We start from the raw sequence: 17,902 nt of genomic DNA on the forward strand, positions 1-17,902 counted from the left end.
GCCTACTTCGCTATTGTTCGATGCGAAGGCTCGGTTCAGTGCGAGCGCTTTTCACTGCACCAACATCACGTGCATCATCTGATGACGCTTGCCTCGAAATTTTATTGCCCCTGGCAATGCGTTCGTTTTTTTTGCAGGGCTCGAGCCAGCCTTCCTCTTCTTCTTGCTCATCACACACTGTGTGAAGCGTCCAATTTATGACGCGGAAAAAAACACACGATACGAATAACGCGAAAAACGAACTGGAAAAACCACACGACGATATCCAAGTTGAATTACCACTGGTGGGGTCCAATCTTAGATCGAAGCGCAGCAAAAGCAAAGTGAACTGGATTGCTCAACAGTCCGATGCCGAATGAAAGTTTGCCTCAGCGAAATTCAATGTTTATATTCTAGGCAAGTATTCCCCTTCATTCATCTACTTTTCCTTTGTTCATGGAGACTTAAAATCCTACGATTTCCCCTCCGTTGCTCGTCGATAAGTTGCTCGTTATTGACAGCTCTGTTCGGGAAAGCACACAAATGGACTGAACAAATGCATGGGAAAATAGAAACGCTTGAAGTTTTCATGAATTTTAACCATTTACAAATAAAGGGATTCTAATGTATAGCATATTAAACAAATCTTAGGGAATTTCCGATTCGTTTAGTATGTAAATCGCCAAAATCCGTTCGCGGCAAAAATAGTTTTTAACGTTAACTTTATTCCATAAACACGTGACCTGTTTTCTGATTTGGCACCCTTTTCAAATTCCAATTTATAATCACTTCCGGCATCGCAAGCGAAATTGAATAAGCTTAGTAATGATCTCCTCAAGCATTTCAGAGATATTCTGAAAACATCCATGAGCAGCACAGAAGAGATCATTATCGAGTTCAAACAATGGAGTCGATGGAAGGGATGACTCGACAACGAATATCTAGAGACCTGGCCGTAAGAGTGGTGGTCAAGAAAATTCTGGCAGAATTCGGGCGCCAGCTGAACATATCAATCCGGGATGTCGCTAGAAAATGCAGCGCGTCAGTCTATTTTGTCCAAAAAACTATAAAACGTTCTGAATTGCATTATTAGAGCCTCCGCAGACTGCAGACTTTTGTGGTCGATAGTTTGGTCGCCAACTTAAGCGCGATTCAAATACAACATCCACGTCACGTTGTGTCAATTATTCTACCATGAAATTCCTATTGAAGCATTCACATATACCAGCAACGGCAAGTCGAAGTTGCTGTTGCCGGTGTATGTGAATGTTTGCATAAGAACTGCTTGGAAGAATAATTGACGCAACGTGACGGGACGAAACGTGAACGTGACGTGGATGTTGTATGTGAATCGCACTTTAATCAGTACGGAGTGATATGCATATGCGCACACTACACTGATTCAGTATCGGCCGATAAAAAAGTTTGATGGGCTTCCCGATTGCATTCAAACTGTTTTGTCGGCCAACTATCGGCCGTTTAATCAGTACTGGCTAGCTCCGACCTACGCACACACGACGATTGTTTATCGGCCGATATTTCAGTTCGCTCTCAATTTTTGCACACGTGTCGTGCGATTCAGTGAGAATGTGAGGCACCCAATGCTCTTTGGATCTCTTTTTGATTTTGCTTCACCGTTCTCTTCTCCGTTGTCAAACAAATTAAATACAGAGTCGTTCGAGAATAGTCGGTCGACAGTTGACTGGTGTACGCATTCTTGACTAACCCGACTGTTTGATTGGCTCGATGTGCGCACTAGCAACCCAACCCAACCACACTATCGGCTGCAAAAAAGTCTGCAGTGTGCGGAGACCCTTACAAAGTGCAGAAGCACCCAAACCGAAATTAGAACCAAAAAACCACCGCAAAAACCAGTGCTTACAAACCCGGTTTCTCATAAAATCGTGTCACATCGTGATCAATAACGAAATTTACGAGAACATCTGGCAAGCGATTTGCAGATGTGGAGAAGTTATCGATCCCGACATCTCTTTTGGAAGATGCCATATACAAGGAAAAGTGCCTTCAGGAGCGTATCTTGCCATTTCTGAAGCAGCACGAGGTTCAACTTTGTTTTGGCTTGATCTTGCACTCTGTAACTACGCTCGAAACGTGTTGGACTGGTACGACGCCAACAATGTAAATTTTAAGTCAATTAGTCGAGCTGCTCATTTCTTAACTAAGGACTAAGGCTTTTTATTATTAAACGGTTTTATTTAGCTTGCCCTGTAATCTGTTTGTATGTTTGTATGTTTGTATGTTTGTATGTTTGTATGTTTGTATGTTTGTATGTTGGTATGTTTGTATGTTTGTATGTTTGTATGTTTGTATGTTTGTATGTTTGTATGTTTGTATGTTTGTATGTTTGTATGTTTGTATGTTTGTATGTTTGTATGTTTGTATGTTTGTATGTTTGTATGTTTGTATGTTTGTATGTTTGTATGTTTGTATGTTTGTATGTTTGTATGTTTGTATGTTTGTATGTTTGTATGTTTGTATGTTTGTATGTTTGTATGTTTGTATGTTTGTATGTTTGTATGTTTGTATGTTTGTATGTTTGTATGTTTGTATGTTTGTATGTTTGTATGTTTGTATGTTTGTATGATTGTATGTTTGTATGTTTGTATGTTTGTATGTTTGTATGTTTGTATGTTTGTATGTTTGTATGTTTGTATGTTTGTATGTTTGTATGTTTGTATGTTTGTATGTTTGTATGTTTGTATGTTTGTATGTTTGTATGTTTGTATGTTTGTATGTTTGTATGTTTGTATGTTTGTATGTTTGTATGTTTGTATGTTTGTATGTTTGTATGTTTGTATGTTTGTATGTTTGTATGTTTGTATGTTTGTATGTTTGTATGTTTGTATGTTTGTATGTTTGTATGTTTGTATGTTTGTATGTTTGTATGTTTGTATGTTTGTATGTTTGTATGTTTGTATGTTTGTATGTTTGTATGTTTGTATGTTTGTATGTTTGTATGTAGCGCTGACCCAGATTAATACAAATTTTACCCCCTTTCTGTTGACCGATTGATCTGAAATTTGGAACACACTTTTATCTCTGAAGTCATTATAAAACTGCGTGTTTCATGATCTTGAAAATCCAAGATGGCGGCCGCTACAAAATGACGGACTACATATTTTGTCAAAACCCCGTTAATATGGGTATCAGATGAAAGAGACTCACTAGTAGAACACAGTTATTTATGAAAAATACAAACCCAAGATGGCTGCCATTGCAAAATGGCGGACCATATATTTTCTCAAAACTTCATTAATATGGGTATCAAATGAAAGGGCTTGACAAGTAGAATACGGTTGTTTATGAAAAATGTACATCCAAGATGGCTATCACTACAAAATGGCGGACTACATATTTCCTCAAAACCCGATTAATATGGGTATCAAATGAAAGGGCTTGGATAGTAGATCACAGTAGATCATGAAAAATCCAAATCCAAGATGGCTGCAATCACAAAATAGCAAATTACTTTATTACATGGTTTTATTTAGCTTGAACTGTTTGTATGTCTGTAGGGTTGTCTCACATTAATAGAAATTTGACCAATAGGAACTGACCGAATTTATAAAACACATTTGTCTCTGCTGTCATTTTAAAACTGCTTATCTTGAAAAATCCAATTTAGCCGCCGCTAAAAAATAGCTGATTCCATATCATCTCAAAAAAAAAGGTTGATTAAGATATGTGTATCAAACGAATGAAGGAGGCGATCTGGCGTAGTGGTAACATCCATGCCTCTCACGCTATAGGTCACGAGTTCAATTCTCACTCCCGATATTCTTCCAAAAATGGAAGTAAAAAGTGACGAACCAGCCAAATGAGTTGAAAATCACTAGAATACAGACAAAAAAAAACGAATGAACTTGACTTGGAGAACACACTATGTATTTTCTGCAATCCACTCAATATCGGTATCAAATGAAGTTATTTGACTTATAGAATACAATGGTTTTAATGTAGAAAAATATTGATAATGTACTAAAAATATAGATAATGTACTAAAAACTAGAAAATAAAATAAGTAAAAAAACTTTTTAAGTTAAACGGTTTAGTTTTGATTAAACATAATAATGTACTTTAGCTTTTAATACATTATTATGTTTAATCACAATTAAACCGTTTAACTTAAAAAGTTTTTTTTACTTATTTTATTTGTTTTTTTCCTGCCATCCTGCACCTTTGTTTCTACGGCACGAATTTCTCACAATTTTCTACAACGTACCTCCATCTAGTCTTGAGCTGGCCTATACCCCTAGAAAAGAAAAGCTGCTGAAATACTCCATAAAGAAGTTCATTACCTCCTGTTTAGATATGAATTTCCTATTCCTTCTACGATTGTACATAGACCTATACAAGTGCCTGTCGATAGCAAAGAAGAGCAGGATCACTGGGCAGCAACTTTGAGGGTAAGTAAGGAAGGTTTCCTATCAAGTAGCGCTTTCCGGAACGATGACGCGATACAGGTAAGTGAACTGATTTTATTTCTCCATTTTATTTCTACATTTCTCTATTGAACAATTCACAATTTAGTATTTCAATGAACTATTTCACAAATTATTTTTCAGGTTCACTTCTAGCAGTTGGTCTCCATCGGTCAACAGCAAAAGGTAAAAGAGGGCCATGCATGATGATGATGATGATATTGCATTAAAGAGACTTTAAACTTTGGGAATTCATTCGTCTCTATGCGCCATGCATACGATTCAAAGGCCTTTTATAGATGTTGGTTGGCGGAAGTGAAAATTTCAATTCCATGATTACTTGGATTGGTTTTGTCGTTTTTGTTGCTTGAAGGTCATAAATTTTCTTGCAAACGATGTTGACCATTTCTTACAGATGGCTCTGCATTGGTTCATCGAACATGCCTATAGAATGTACTAATACCTAAAACCTTCACAAGGTCGGGCGAGTGCGGAGGAGTCTCTAACAATTCAAACCCTAATTCCTGCGCCTCCACTTCTGACCGCTCTATGTGCGGGAGCGCATTAATGTGCACCAAAGGTACGGGTCATGGAATCTGCCTAACTTCTTGGCCATTACGTTAAGCTAACGCTTATATTGATGTCGATCGACTGTCTCGCGCGTATCCAATAACTCCCAGTGGATTACGTCATGACGATTCCGAAATACACATAACATGAAGAAACCGATGGCATACCTCTCCTTATCTAGTGAAGTCCTCTGTATGGGAAATTACCAGACTGGAAAGCATGTTATCAACTCACTTCTCTCCAACATAACTCGGGACAACTCAACCCATCTGAGTCAGCGGGCTTGAAACTACCTGAGGTGTTGGCAGTAACCGAAGAGGCATCTGACTTACCTTCATTTTTTCGACTAAAACGATTAACGTTCTGTTTTCGCTCCTTCCGTTCTTCTTTTGTTTTGTGTCACGGTTTCACTCATTTGCATCCCACGTGTTAGAGAAATAACGGTCCTCTATTTCAGGGCCCTGCTATATCTCAATAAGGGCAAAATACTGCAGAGTGTGACCTGGCCCCAACATGTTCCTCTAGAGACAGAGATCTTTTAAATCTCCTTGGCCCTTCATCCCTCGGCACGGATAACTTGAAGTTGAGATTACCCACACGATTTTACCGAGTTTTGATTCCAATGCTGCTCATTTCCGGGCTTGCGACCTTCAATAGGGTTTCTCAATTATTTATTTTTCCAATTATCAATCAAAGCCCTCTACAGGCTGAGGAAAGAATCTGGTACTGATTCGTAGTTTTAGATGGATTGGTTCTGGTAATTTTGATGCCAAAGATCGACTTCGTCAGTCAGTCACTGAAAAAAGTATATGAAATTTTGCAACTCATCGAGCAATACCATCATGCAAGCATGTAAGCAGTTATTCAATGCACTAAGAATCAACTATGTGACAGTTTTGACTTATTTGAAGAAGTTCGGTTACGCAAAAGAACTTGATTAACCGAAGTTCCTACAGAAAAGCACTACTAAAGTGTTAAGAAATTGACCGATTTTTAACCAGTTAACTATGATTGACGAGTATACTCGTCATTAAGAAGTGGCAAAATTTTGTGTATTGACGAGTATATTCGACATGCGTATAAATCAGTGACCATTAGCTATTTGAATTACAATTTTTTAAAAGAACAAAACATATTCTCAAATTTCATGCTATATCGGTTATTTCAAGAGATAAAGAAAAACTTTCTTCTACAAAGATGTCTCAAATAATTGGAGCTACAACATCATCGCAATATGTTCACCTCTATCTATAAAGATAAGAAAGTTAGATTTTTTATTTCATCGACAATTTTGGTCACCCTATTTTTGACAACATGAAAACGAGCGCTCTATCATGAGTAACAACTTTGTCTAAGGGTGGGTTTAGACTAGTGATATATTCATGTGAAGAAATATGATGAGATTTATAGAAATCGCATCAACCGTTTACACTAGCGTGAACTTCTATAATGAATATATTCATATTTTCGGTGAATTTATTCACCTAAAGTAGAACTGCATCCAACTTTAGTGATTTATCACTAGTGAGAAATTCACAAGCGTTTAATATGCTGCATTTATTCAAGTTATATATACCTCGAATAAGTGTATCATATTTATTCTCACCCGTTTACACCTATTTTCACGTGAATAAATCCATCTATAGCTATAGATCTCCCTAATGTAAACCCGCCATAAGACAGTTTTTGTCTAGAGAATAACTATCAAGCTCCAAATGCTAATTTCCACTTAAATGCATCTCCTGGACCATTGTGCATTGGAATGCTTTCGACACATTTTTCTTAATAGTAACTTGATTAGCTTCATTCAAAACAACATTCATTCAAAACTCTCCTGGTGGAAAAAAACACGACGTAAGAGCTATCGAAAATCAATTGAAAAAAAATTTCGCCGATCAACACAGAGGTTTTATAGAGAGTTAGTGTCTCGTTCACTCGGTGTACTATCTACGTTTCGTTCAAAAACGGTTGAGGAAACTTGAGTGATCTTCTTCATATTCATTTGAACACATGATATGAGAATTGTTAAGCACCTATTTTACCTAATACAAATCTCATCGTTCAGTTTTTAAGTCCTTACTCAAATTTTCAAGAAGCAACCAATTCGTAGTTCAATTCCTCCAATTTGACCGCCAATGTTTTACCACAACGCGTTTTCCTAAAATCGTAACTTGTCTGTCGATATAGGACTTATTACAATTACTAGAACATGACATTAAATTTGGAACAAAGTTCTGTAAAGGATAATTACGATTTGATATAAGACCAATATTTATAGATTATTCAAGTTTTTATCATACATTTTTATTTACTCACCCGTTCTAACTCTTAATGCATCCGAGATCGGGATGGCCAATGGTTGTATGGTAAAACCAAGTTGAGCAGGGGGTGATGGCGAAGATTGGGATGGCGATGATTGTGGCTTATTCTGCTGTTGTTGTTGTTGCTGCTGCTGCTGCTGTTGCTGATGATGATGCTGAAGATGATGTTGCTGCTGAGGTATCATCGACGGTTGGTGCTGCTGGCCCTGAGTCATAAGCAACGGTATCGGTGGTATCACAGGCGCCGGTATTGGACCCAAATGCTGGTGGTATTGCTGGACATCTGTCATCAGCTCGTCCGTTTGATTGGTGGGGGAAATCATCGCTAGTGGGTATATTGACCTGCCACACGCACTGACACCGTCCTCACTCCGCTAATGTACGCAACCGTTGAAAACACACGAGTGGGAGTTTGAATATTTTTTAACCACCAACAATTCTATAATAAACAAGAATATCCGCGCGGGAAGGATAAACAGCACACACTAAACGATCCGATGGATAGATTATGTCTGAAATATAAATCGATAGAAACAGGTACCGGACCGCGGAGCCGAACCGAAGCGCTATGACTGCCCTAACTCTATTACAACAAATATCGCCCTTAAAACCGATCAGTTCCGTGAGATTGAATCCTGGCTTACTCAACACATCAGTTCAATTGCAAAATGAAACTCAACTTTCCGTTGGTGCAAATCCATCACGTGCGAAATTAGCACTAACTACTATTGATCCCCTTCGAGAGCACCTTGCGAGAAGTACTGATTTGTGCACGCGTCCGCCGGCTACTAAACGTAGATTTAATATCGATGCGCATGCGGCCGCTTCTCGGAGCCGCGAGATCCAGCGAGCCGTCCGTGGTAGTTTGGCTAGCGCGAAAGGCAAATATAAACATTGGCGAAATAAAATCTCGTTTGCTGGTGAATAGTTTTCCTGCTCAGAATGAACTCGCGGCGAAATGTTAGCAAACAAGATCGGCATCGAAGCAGAGAAAATAGACCCATCTCGGGGCTGAATAAGCAAACGCGTTTCCGTCTAGATTTTGTTAGCAAGAAAAATAAACCGTTTACTGGCGGATCTAACCCTGGACTTTACCGGGGGCAATAAACTTTACCCACGGAAAATATGTTTATTTCGGGATTATTGTATGCATGACCAGAAAATGATTAAATGCATTATGCTTTTACCCTGGGAAAAAATCGGAGCCTTCAATTGCGAAATATTCCGTCCAGTGTCGTCTCGGCGATAGAATTTCTGGGGTTATGCAAAAGAAACGAATTCGCGTAACCATAATTTTATTCGTCAACGAGAATGCCATCATTTTTTCTGATTATTATTGCCAGTACAACACATAACTCCACAACTCACAGTGAGTCAATCAATTCCACCTCATGAATCAACTAATAAATAAATGCTTATGCGCCACTGCATGCTGCCGAAATTATAAACACACACCCGCTTAGCACATTAGTACTTCTTTAGTAGCGTTGCAGAATTCCAGTGGTTTTCGGCGGAATACTGAATGAATCGGCACAAAACATCACAAACACACGCACCGATCGGACTTAATCCAGTCCAAACAGTTCAACATGTTTACGACTCGGGTGGGAAGAAAAATCACGCTCTTCAATCAAACTGTAGCATGTGTGTTTTCCTTTCGTCGCCGCCCGTCTTTTCTGGGAGAAGTAAACCAATGGCAGAAGTAGTTTATTCTTTGTCCGAACTTAAGAAATTATCTGACCACCACGCTTTCGGCGCATTGGTTTTGATGTGGATTAGCCGCAGCTGTTGCTTTTCCTGTGAATGATCACCGAAAGGGTGGCAAGACTGGGTGAGGAGCTTTGTTTGGGGCTTTGCTTCTACATCGGTCATTTTGAAGCCAGTTATAATACTAATAATCTGCCGGAGCAATCTGTTTGCCAGATTGGATGAGTCAGATATAAGCGCATTTGCACTCTTTCGAGGCGCGCACATAAATTTCAAAATTTATATAGGTTCAAAGAAAAATGTTATTACATCTATATTTGCGCGCGTTAGTAAATTGATACGTTTTTACATGAAATTCCTTAATACTAGCTAGCTGACATTAACTATTGGAAGAACTCGAAGAGTTCCCTTCTTTGAGGGGGGTCAAACGACCGTGTTTCTTCATTTGATCCAGCACACCAGCAAAATTCGTGGTTTTCTTCTTAGCTGATCCCTTTGGGCCACTATTTTGCGTCCTAACTCGCATCTGCGGCAACGACACATCATCCATAAAGTCAAATTCCTTGTTTTTAGTTGGTCTGCAAATGGGAAATGGTATTTCACTTATTTCTCAACATTGAATCTAATTTACTCACGTCTCCTTCTCCACAACTTCAACCACCTTTGGTTCGTTCGTTGGTACCGGCGACGGTGGTCTTCGACCGGGGCACTTCCAGTTTAACTCTAGCGAGTAGGTCCCATTCTCAAGTGCAACAAAGGCATCTTCCAACTCCTCCGGTGAAGGTATCATGTCATCCAATTCACAACATTGCATAGACCAGTTATCCTCCTCGGAACTCATGATATGCGAGCTGTAGTAGTTTACCGGAAAAGTCGGAAAAGCACTCCAATGGTTTGTTTGCAAACAATATTGAGCACACAAACACATTCGCAATGTACGAGGACGACAAAAGGTTTGTGCTTTTGGTGCTTTTATGCTTTGTTTCTACTGTCATGTAATGTCCGTTTTCTAACCTTTCATTTTCTAACCTTTCATGATTTTGAAGTTGCATGCAAGTTATTATTTGCGATGACAGTGGTACCGTATCGACATCTGGTGACGACTTTCAATCAAGGGTAACAATTCGGGTCCCAAACCCGATAGTGAAATTTAAATCAGGTTAGATGACACGAAGCCTGTTTGAAAATGTTAAAATTTGAATAAAAATTTTCACATTATGTTATTTAGTTACTTGAAACACGTGTTCCTGACTCTTATTTAACTATTTGTCTATAAATTTTGTTTTCCACTAAAACGTTTCACCACCTGCGAAGAAAAGTGTTTTTAATATAAATAGTATACTAATTTTATATAGAGATGTTAGTTTTCATTCATAATTTTAATTTCAAAAACGTGTACATTCCGCCAGAAAATCAATTATTATCTTTGGCGCCCTTAAACTAAGAAATGAAGCTCAATTGACGAATTTACGTTAGATTTACAAACAGATGGCGCATTGAATAAAATGATGATGTTTCGTATTTTTAGTTTAAAATTTGCTTGAAATTGGTAAAAAAAAACTGCATTTTTCTTTAAAATTTCCGGTTACGAATATCCACATAGAAAAGGTTAGAAAATCATCATTTTACAATGTGGTATGCATTTTATGAAGAATGACTTGGTATAAGAGTTGTAACTTTATTTTTTTTAAACTAGATAAACGATGAGTAGCATGTGTTGAGCTAAATATCGGCCCCTACATAATCAATGATATCATCCAACTTGATATGATATCGATTTCATCGTCATTATCCACAGTATTCATAATCTGTATGCATCATCAAACTTAAAATTTTCGAATATTATCTATGGCTTTGGTCCAATCACGTGTGGAGACCATCGTTAATACACAAAGCTCTAACTTTCTTACCATATACTGACGACATTTAATAATTGGAATGAATCTAAATAGAAATAAAATGAATAATCACGACCGAATCTTGCTTTTCAGTGCGTAAAATAAACAAACATCATCACGTTTGTGGTTCTGAGCTGCTCCATAGTTGTGTAGAAATGTTCCAGTCTTGCTAAAAAAATTGTACGGGGTTGTGTCTAGGACACAACTGCATTTCGATGTAGAACTATGCAATTATATCATTCAATCCGCTTGTTTATTACTTAGGATATTATTTTAGAATGCATAGATTTTTTTAAATAACTTTTTAGTTATTTAATGTTAAATTGCAGAAACTCGGGCTCATTACCCGTACAACGAACGCTGCATTTGATTTGTGTATCACGTAAATGTCAGTGAATGTGAAAGAAATTGCAATATCTTTCATTTATCCCATTCTTGTATCTTGTGTATATTCTTGTGTATATTCTCAGCATTAGGAATAAATCGCTCGCAACTATGGTTTCATTCCATCCCATTCCATTCCATAGTGGGTATTGAACTTCTTCAGCTCGTTCGCCTGTAGCCCTGAGAAGGGCCCTTGTGGAAAGAACTTCTCCATACTCTATATACTTGTTCTTTAACATACAATCCATTCCCACTCGACTCTCACCGGAAACGACGTTGCTCCAAAGTCCACCAAACGAGATGTGAGCAAATTATTTTACGTGTATTCTGTTTTATTATGTACCTCACTTCGATACAGCGGGCTTCTTCTTCTTCGAAACAGGCTTGTGTAGTGAATGTGATACAACATGTTTGCGTCCCTTTCGTTATTGTGTCGAGCCGTTTGTGTTTCTATGTGTGTGATATCAGCATTAGGAATGAATAAAGTCCGCTCGCTTGGCCTGCTGGATAGGGACTGTGAATCAAATACCAAATAAGTTGAAAACGGTTAGAAAAGAATGTATTAGTTACTCGTTATTGATGGTAGAGTTAACACACAAATCGTCAGAACAAATATATGGGAAAATGGGAATGCTTCCAGTTTTCATTATTTTAAATCATTTACAGACTGAGATTATAATGTATAGCTTATCAAACAAATCTAAGAGAATTTCCAATTCGATTGGTATGCAATTCGTCAAAATCTGTTCGCAGCAAAAATAGTTATTAACGTTAACTTTATTTCATAAAAACGTGACCTGTTTTTTGATTTGGCACCCTTAATGAAAGACGTACTTCTACTTCAAAAATACCATTTTACGACTAAACCTGTACAGCTGCTTAAAATTGTCGTCATCTCCTCCTCTGCGTAGTTTGTAAGTTTTGATAATCCGATTTTTGCAGATTCAGGAACGATGCTACAAACTAGTGGAAACGGAATGTTTGGCGCTTCAAAGTACATTTTAACTTGTTTAACTTTAGGCGCTAGATAGTAACATTCAACATAAATCGAATGTGATATCAAAACGAATCAAAATGTTTTCAAACGTAAAGTATGCTCATGAGCACACTTGATAATTACGAAGTAAATACTTGATAAATGCTGTCTTATTCATACGAAATCAAGTAAACTTCCGTTTTCGAAAGTAAATACTTGGTTGTTACTTTTATTTATACCAAACGTAGTAGTAGTAGTACTACCCAAGCTCAAGCTCTAGTTTTCGTAAACAGCTATTTTCGTTTCTTCTGTGAGATACTGAGGAAAATTTTAAACATATCCATTGTCAACATTTTAAAATAAGAATCTTAATAGACTTCTTCAATACTCGAACATTTGAAATTACATTATATACAGTGACTCAAATCCGTAATCGTACTCCACCATGCAGATCTCTTTTCCTTTCTTTCGAAAGTCGAAAACAAGCTTTCGGAACATTCTATTTAGATAAAGTTATAGTGTCATATGAGAGTTAAAAGGTTTGCTATCAGTTTTCAAAATAATGATAATTATATCTCTGAAAATTACGAATGTATGTGCTAAAGTATGAAAATTGACTCAAACTCATATTCGTACGCTAGTTGAAATATGTACTCGATTTCGGAGGCGTTGGCCAATTTCCGAATTCCATCATTAGTATGGTATCCCTTGTTCATTGCAACTATCTTTAGCTGTCTTTGGCCTTATCTACGAGGTTTTTGGTGTATTCGAAAGGAATATTTATCAGTTTTTCATTAAGTTGTTTTTAAAATCGCTATTTTAAGAAATTTAATGGCTTCTAAATTTCCTACAAAGATAACTTTTTCACTTTTTTTTACTGGGATTGATGTCAGAAGATTGTGAAGGAATATCAATAACTTTTGAGTAATTTTAATGTAACCATGTGCGAACTTTATATGTCTTTAGCTCTGGGCCATCGTCATGCCAAAACTGGAATCCTCGATTCCATCACATTTTGTTGACACTTTGCTCCATATTCCCCTTCAGGATGGTCAAGTAAACATTCTGATCCATTACACTATCGATAAAAACCAAATTGAGCGACCAAAAAGTTTGTAATGTGCCTAGGAATGGCAGCTTGAATGCACGAGCACAGAGGGACACACAGTATATCAGCAAAAAAAAATCAGTAACTCCAATTTGATTATTTCAAACAGCTTGAAACACATCAATGTCTTACTGTTATGGTGTTATTTCCGTAGATGGGTCCTAATTTGATATTTTTGGCTCCGATGGTTATCGTTTCGTATGGAGGAAGCCAATGATGAATTAAACGTAAAAAAATCTGAAAGCAACGTTTAAACATGAGGGTGGTAGAGGGATGGTATGAGGGTGCATGTATGAACAATTTGGTTTTCATCGATGGTGTATTGGATCAGTTTGTTCACTTGAATACCCTGAAAGAAAATATGAAGTAAAGTGTCAACAAAATGTGATGAAATCGAGGATACCAGTTTTGCCAAGACAGTGACCCAGAGCTCAAGACATATAAAGTACGCTCATGGTTACATTACAATTACTCAAAAGATATTGATATTCCTCCACAATCTTCCGACATCAATCCTAGTAAAAAACTGAGAAAGTTATCTGTGTAGGAAATTTAGAAAACATTAAATTTCTTAAAATAACGATTTTAAAAAACTACTTGATGAAAAAACTGATAAATATTCCTTTCGAATACACCAAAAAAACTCGTAAATAAGGCCAAAGGCAGCTAAAGATAGTTGCAATGAACAAGGGATACCATACTAATGACGGAATTCGGAAATTGGCCAACGCCTCCGAAATCGAGTACATATTTCAACTAGCGTACGAATATGAGTTTGAGTCAATTTTCATACATTCGCTATTTTCAAAGATATAAAAACCATTATTCTGAAAACCGATAGCAAACTTTTTAACTCTCATATGACACTATAACTTTATCTAAATAGAATGTTCCGAAAGCTTGTTTTCGACTTTCAAAAGAAGGGAAAAGAGATCTGCATGGTGGAGTACGATTACGGATTTAAGTCACTGTGTAAACTTCTACTAATTTTCGACATTACATCTCATCGTTGAGGAATTGACGAGCCCCCCGATCGTTTGTTTTTGTTTATAGTGACTGTGCTACTCACCAGTCGACTCGAGTGTTTGTAATCCTATCTTTTCCCAAACAACAGCCATGGTTCGACACTGTGTTGTACCGGGTTGCGGTAGCAGTGATCTGACTACACTCTGTCACCGTTTTCCCAAACGGAAAGATGCCTTCAATCAGTGGAAACTTTCACTGCAGCTAGGTCCAGTTGACACGGAACAGCTGATGCAGCGATCCGTAGTTTGTACATTGCACTTTGCGGCGTCGGACTACCGGAATGCAAGTTCACGAATGCTTAATTCGGTTGCAGTGCCGAAGTTGGAATTCTTTCACAAAACTGCCTTCTACGATGCTCCCACCATGACAAATGGGACTGGTTCTAGCAATGATAGCGCAAAGAGGGACCCCATAAACGAACAAATAAGCGCTCTGGAACCCGTGGTTGAAGTAATAAAAAAGGAAGATCTGATTGGAGCTACGGAACAGAACTCAATGCTGCTCATCGAACCGGTAGAAACATTGGAGATAGATGGTAACAACGACGACGATATGGTTTTTTATATGGAGGAAGAAATATCTCTGCCTGACAGCGTTGATGCGACGACCTTGGAATTACGAGATAACTCACCGACTTCCAACGCAAAACGTTTAAGGACGGATAGCGGGGAAGAAGAAGAAGAAATTGTCGAGGATGTCATCGATAGCATTCATACTGTTCCAATCGTTGAGGATACCGCTCACCGGATAGCATATCATCAAGCGAGTTCCCAAACTGACGAGGTACAGATAGTGTCCAGCGAGGAGCTGATGCAACGACGAATGATAGAGGAATTTTATCCAGAATACGCCCATCGCAGTCGACTGGATTTGATCAAGGAACTGCGAGAAAAGGAAGAGCGACTGGCGGAACTGACAAAGAAACTTGCCAACTTTGAAACTGCACACGCGGCGATGATGAAAACGATGGAGGCGTTCAAAAGTATTATGAATTAAGGCCAAAAATAAGAATAATTATTCGGCATTAAATTAGTATAACCGATTTTTTTTAAAAATACATCGTTTGTTCTCAATTAAATAACCGACAGCCACTATTCTATTATTAAATATTCTAAACTTATCAATCGTTTTACTTTACTAAGACCTGGCGCTGCACCGTTGACTGCAGAAAACGCAATCCGCGTACAACATATGGTTACTATTCATGATCAATTGTTGACAGTTCAGTCGAACAACTTTAACACGTTCGTAAATCTTTGTCGTGAAACAAAGCAATCCACAGCCACAGATTGGAGTCCTGTGCATCATTTCCACTAACACAAATGGGATAGTTGCCGGCGAGTAGGGTATTTTACGCGCAACAACAACACGAGCGGCCAATTCGCACAGACTAGCGACCTGGTTGATGTTCGATGACATTCGGAGATCCTGTACCGTCGAGGCGTTTTGCGAAAGATTATTCTCCGACAGATCAATCTGTTCCAACCTCATCCGAACCATTGACTCCGGTACGGAAGCAATTTGATTGCCGGATAAATTGAGCAGCCGCAGTTGTGCCATTTTCCACACAGCAAAAGGTAGCTTCTGTATGTGATTGCGCTGAAGGTCCAGCCGAACGAGTCCTTTGGAGTACACCAAATTGGTGGGGAAATAACTTAAGTTGTTCGAGCCAACATTGAGATTCTGCAATCGGTTTTGAATCGTTGGTTCCAATAGCCATTCCCATCTCTCGTTCTGAAGTGCGTTCCCTGAGAGGTCGATGTCGGTTAGGTTAAGCTGACCAAGTTCTCTGGGTATCTTTTCGATGCAGTTGTTGGAAAGGTTCAGTATTCGAAGACTTCGTAAAAGCAATATTTGCGGGTCAAACCGAATCAATTTTATGTCGGAAATCTGCAGCGTAACGAGATTGCGCGAAAATCCTTTCAGTGGATAATCACTTCTCCTTCGAATGACACACTTGGTGGAGAATGTCTTTGTAGATGATAGCACCGAGGATTTCATATTAGCCACCGAAGACAAACAGGATAGTTTCCCAAGAGTCGCTGCAGGAGAGTTGGTGCGATTTTGGGCAGGTTTTTCGCCAGATAAGACAGCTTTCAGCTGCTTCAGAAATGTGGTCAATTGTATCACTTCACTCTTGATTTGCACATCATGCTCCGGAACATTAAACGATATCGTTGCCTTACCCTCGGACACGAAACGGGTGAAAATCTTACTTATATTTCCCTTCAATTCATACTTGCTTCCACTCTTGTTCTCGGTGGTCTTTAGCATGATAACCGTTTCATCTGATTTTTTCTCGCTGTTTTTGCCAATAGCTAAAATTGTTCTTTGAAACCCCCTTCTGGTGGCGGGGACGTTCCGGTTAACAACACTGGTTTCACAAACTAATTTCATAGTTACAAACGAATTTATTCCATTTATGATTGAAATGAGAAGGCTCCTACACTCTTGTTGTGATCGTTGTGATAAATTCGTGGTGCTGAAAATGATGATTTCGCGCCAAGTTCACCTGTCGGCGTTGTTCACTTGCTTCTTTTCATACAGTGACTCAAACTCGAATTCGTACACCACCATGCAGATCTCTTTTCACTTCTTTTGAATTTCGAAAACAAGTTTTCCAAACACTCTATTTAGGAGTTGTCAACATACAACAACAGAGGACTCCAATCTTTGGACGACTTGAGAAGGTAACCGAGAGAACAGCTTCAAGCTTCAGAAACGTTCTGGATCGCTGACTTGCATTCGTTCATTCAGTTTCGATCAGTACTTGATAAAATTTATCGGCAGGTTGCATAGTAGAAGCTTATACAAATCCTTGTTATCAAATGTTTTCCGTAAAATAATATGTAAACCATACATTGTAGTGTTTTACGTAACCAAGATCTATCACGTGCTTATGAACAGTAAATATCTGTAGTGAATCTACTAATTCGTGTGTCATGTATCGATGATAATTCTTGATCAGTGTATCGATTTGATTGTCATCAGTGACGGCACGAACTTATCAGATAGCCCAATAGAAGCCTATTGCAAAAATTATCATATTTCAATGAAGAAGAGCATTGCTGCCAAAAATACATCTCCAAAGATAAGGCACGTGAACCTTTGAATGAATTTATTGTTCTTCTTCCACTTTTGTAAAACTCGAGAAATAAACCGAAATAAGTTTTACATCAAAAGTGATTCATCCTGGCAAAATATAATATATGTTCAAAGTTCAGCCATATGAAAAAATCATGGATGCTTGACCGCACAGCATTCTCAGGCAGCTCAACCCTTTTATTGATAAATGCATAGTACTCAGGGTGGATGGAAAGCTTGAAAAATTCATGAAAAAAGTTTATGGGTCTGGGCCTAGGGGCACGAGCGAGATCTTGACATATGACTGTGATTGTGTGTATTAAATGCATTTGAATTGGGTTTTTCCATTATACAAAAATTGAAATGATACCAAAAATTAACGAAACTGAAAAATCGATATTTCACTG

General features: G+C 38.1%; 3 protein-coding genes across 3 annotated transcripts in view; all 3 read right to left on the reverse strand.

The window, feature by feature from the left end:
- Positions 1-8,073, reverse strand: part of LOC129775465 (band 7 protein AGAP004871-like) — a 108,287-nt gene extending 100,214 nt beyond the window's left edge. Inside the window, exon 1 of the mRNA XM_055780243.1 lies at positions 7,308-8,073. Coding sequence (XP_055636218.1) covers positions 7,308-7,635 — 328 coding nt within the window. The 5' untranslated portion in view covers positions 7,636-8,073. The remainder of the gene's footprint in view (positions 1-7,307) is intronic.
- Positions 8,074-9,309: 1,236 nt separating this feature from the next.
- LOC129778443 (uncharacterized) lies at positions 9,310-10,020 on the reverse strand. Its single transcript, XM_055785337.1, has 2 exons — positions 9,655-10,020; positions 9,310-9,597 (listed from the first exon to the last, which is right to left on the reverse strand). The coding sequence occupies exons 1-2, from the start codon at positions 9,945-9,947 to the stop codon at positions 9,399-9,401; spliced, it is 492 nt and encodes a 163-aa protein (XP_055641312.1). The 5' UTR covers positions 9,948-10,020; the 3' UTR covers positions 9,310-9,398.
- A 5,343-nt stretch (positions 10,021-15,363) lies between these two features.
- On the reverse strand, positions 15,364-16,893 carry LOC129778441 (leucine-rich repeat protein 1). Its single transcript, XM_055785335.1, has one exon. It carries the CDS (start codon positions 16,806-16,808, stop codon positions 15,549-15,551), a length of 1,260 nt encoding a protein of 419 aa, XP_055641310.1. The 5' UTR covers positions 16,809-16,893; the 3' UTR covers positions 15,364-15,548.
- Positions 16,894-17,902: the final 1,009 nt, after the last annotated feature.

Source organism: Toxorhynchites rutilus, chromosome 3, assembly GCF_029784135.1.
Source record: "Toxorhynchites rutilus septentrionalis strain SRP chromosome 3, ASM2978413v1, whole genome shotgun sequence".
NCBI lineage: Eukaryota > Metazoa > Arthropoda > Insecta > Diptera > Culicidae > Toxorhynchites > Toxorhynchites rutilus.

Bases quoted from the DNA above. Each gene is read 5' to 3' on its own strand.
- LOC129778443 (XM_055785337.1), bottom strand. From the start codon at position 9,947: ATGTGTTTGTGTGCTCAATATTGTTTGCAAACAAACCATTGGAGTGCT. The intron at 9,598-9,654 runs GTGAGTAAATTA...TCCCATTTGCAG, and splicing joins GAAGTTGTGGAGAAGGAGAC to ACCAACTAAAAACAAGGAAT.
- LOC129778441 (XM_055785335.1), bottom strand. From the start codon at position 16,808: ATGAAATTAGTTTGTGAAACCAGTGTTGTTAACCGGAACGTCCCCGCC.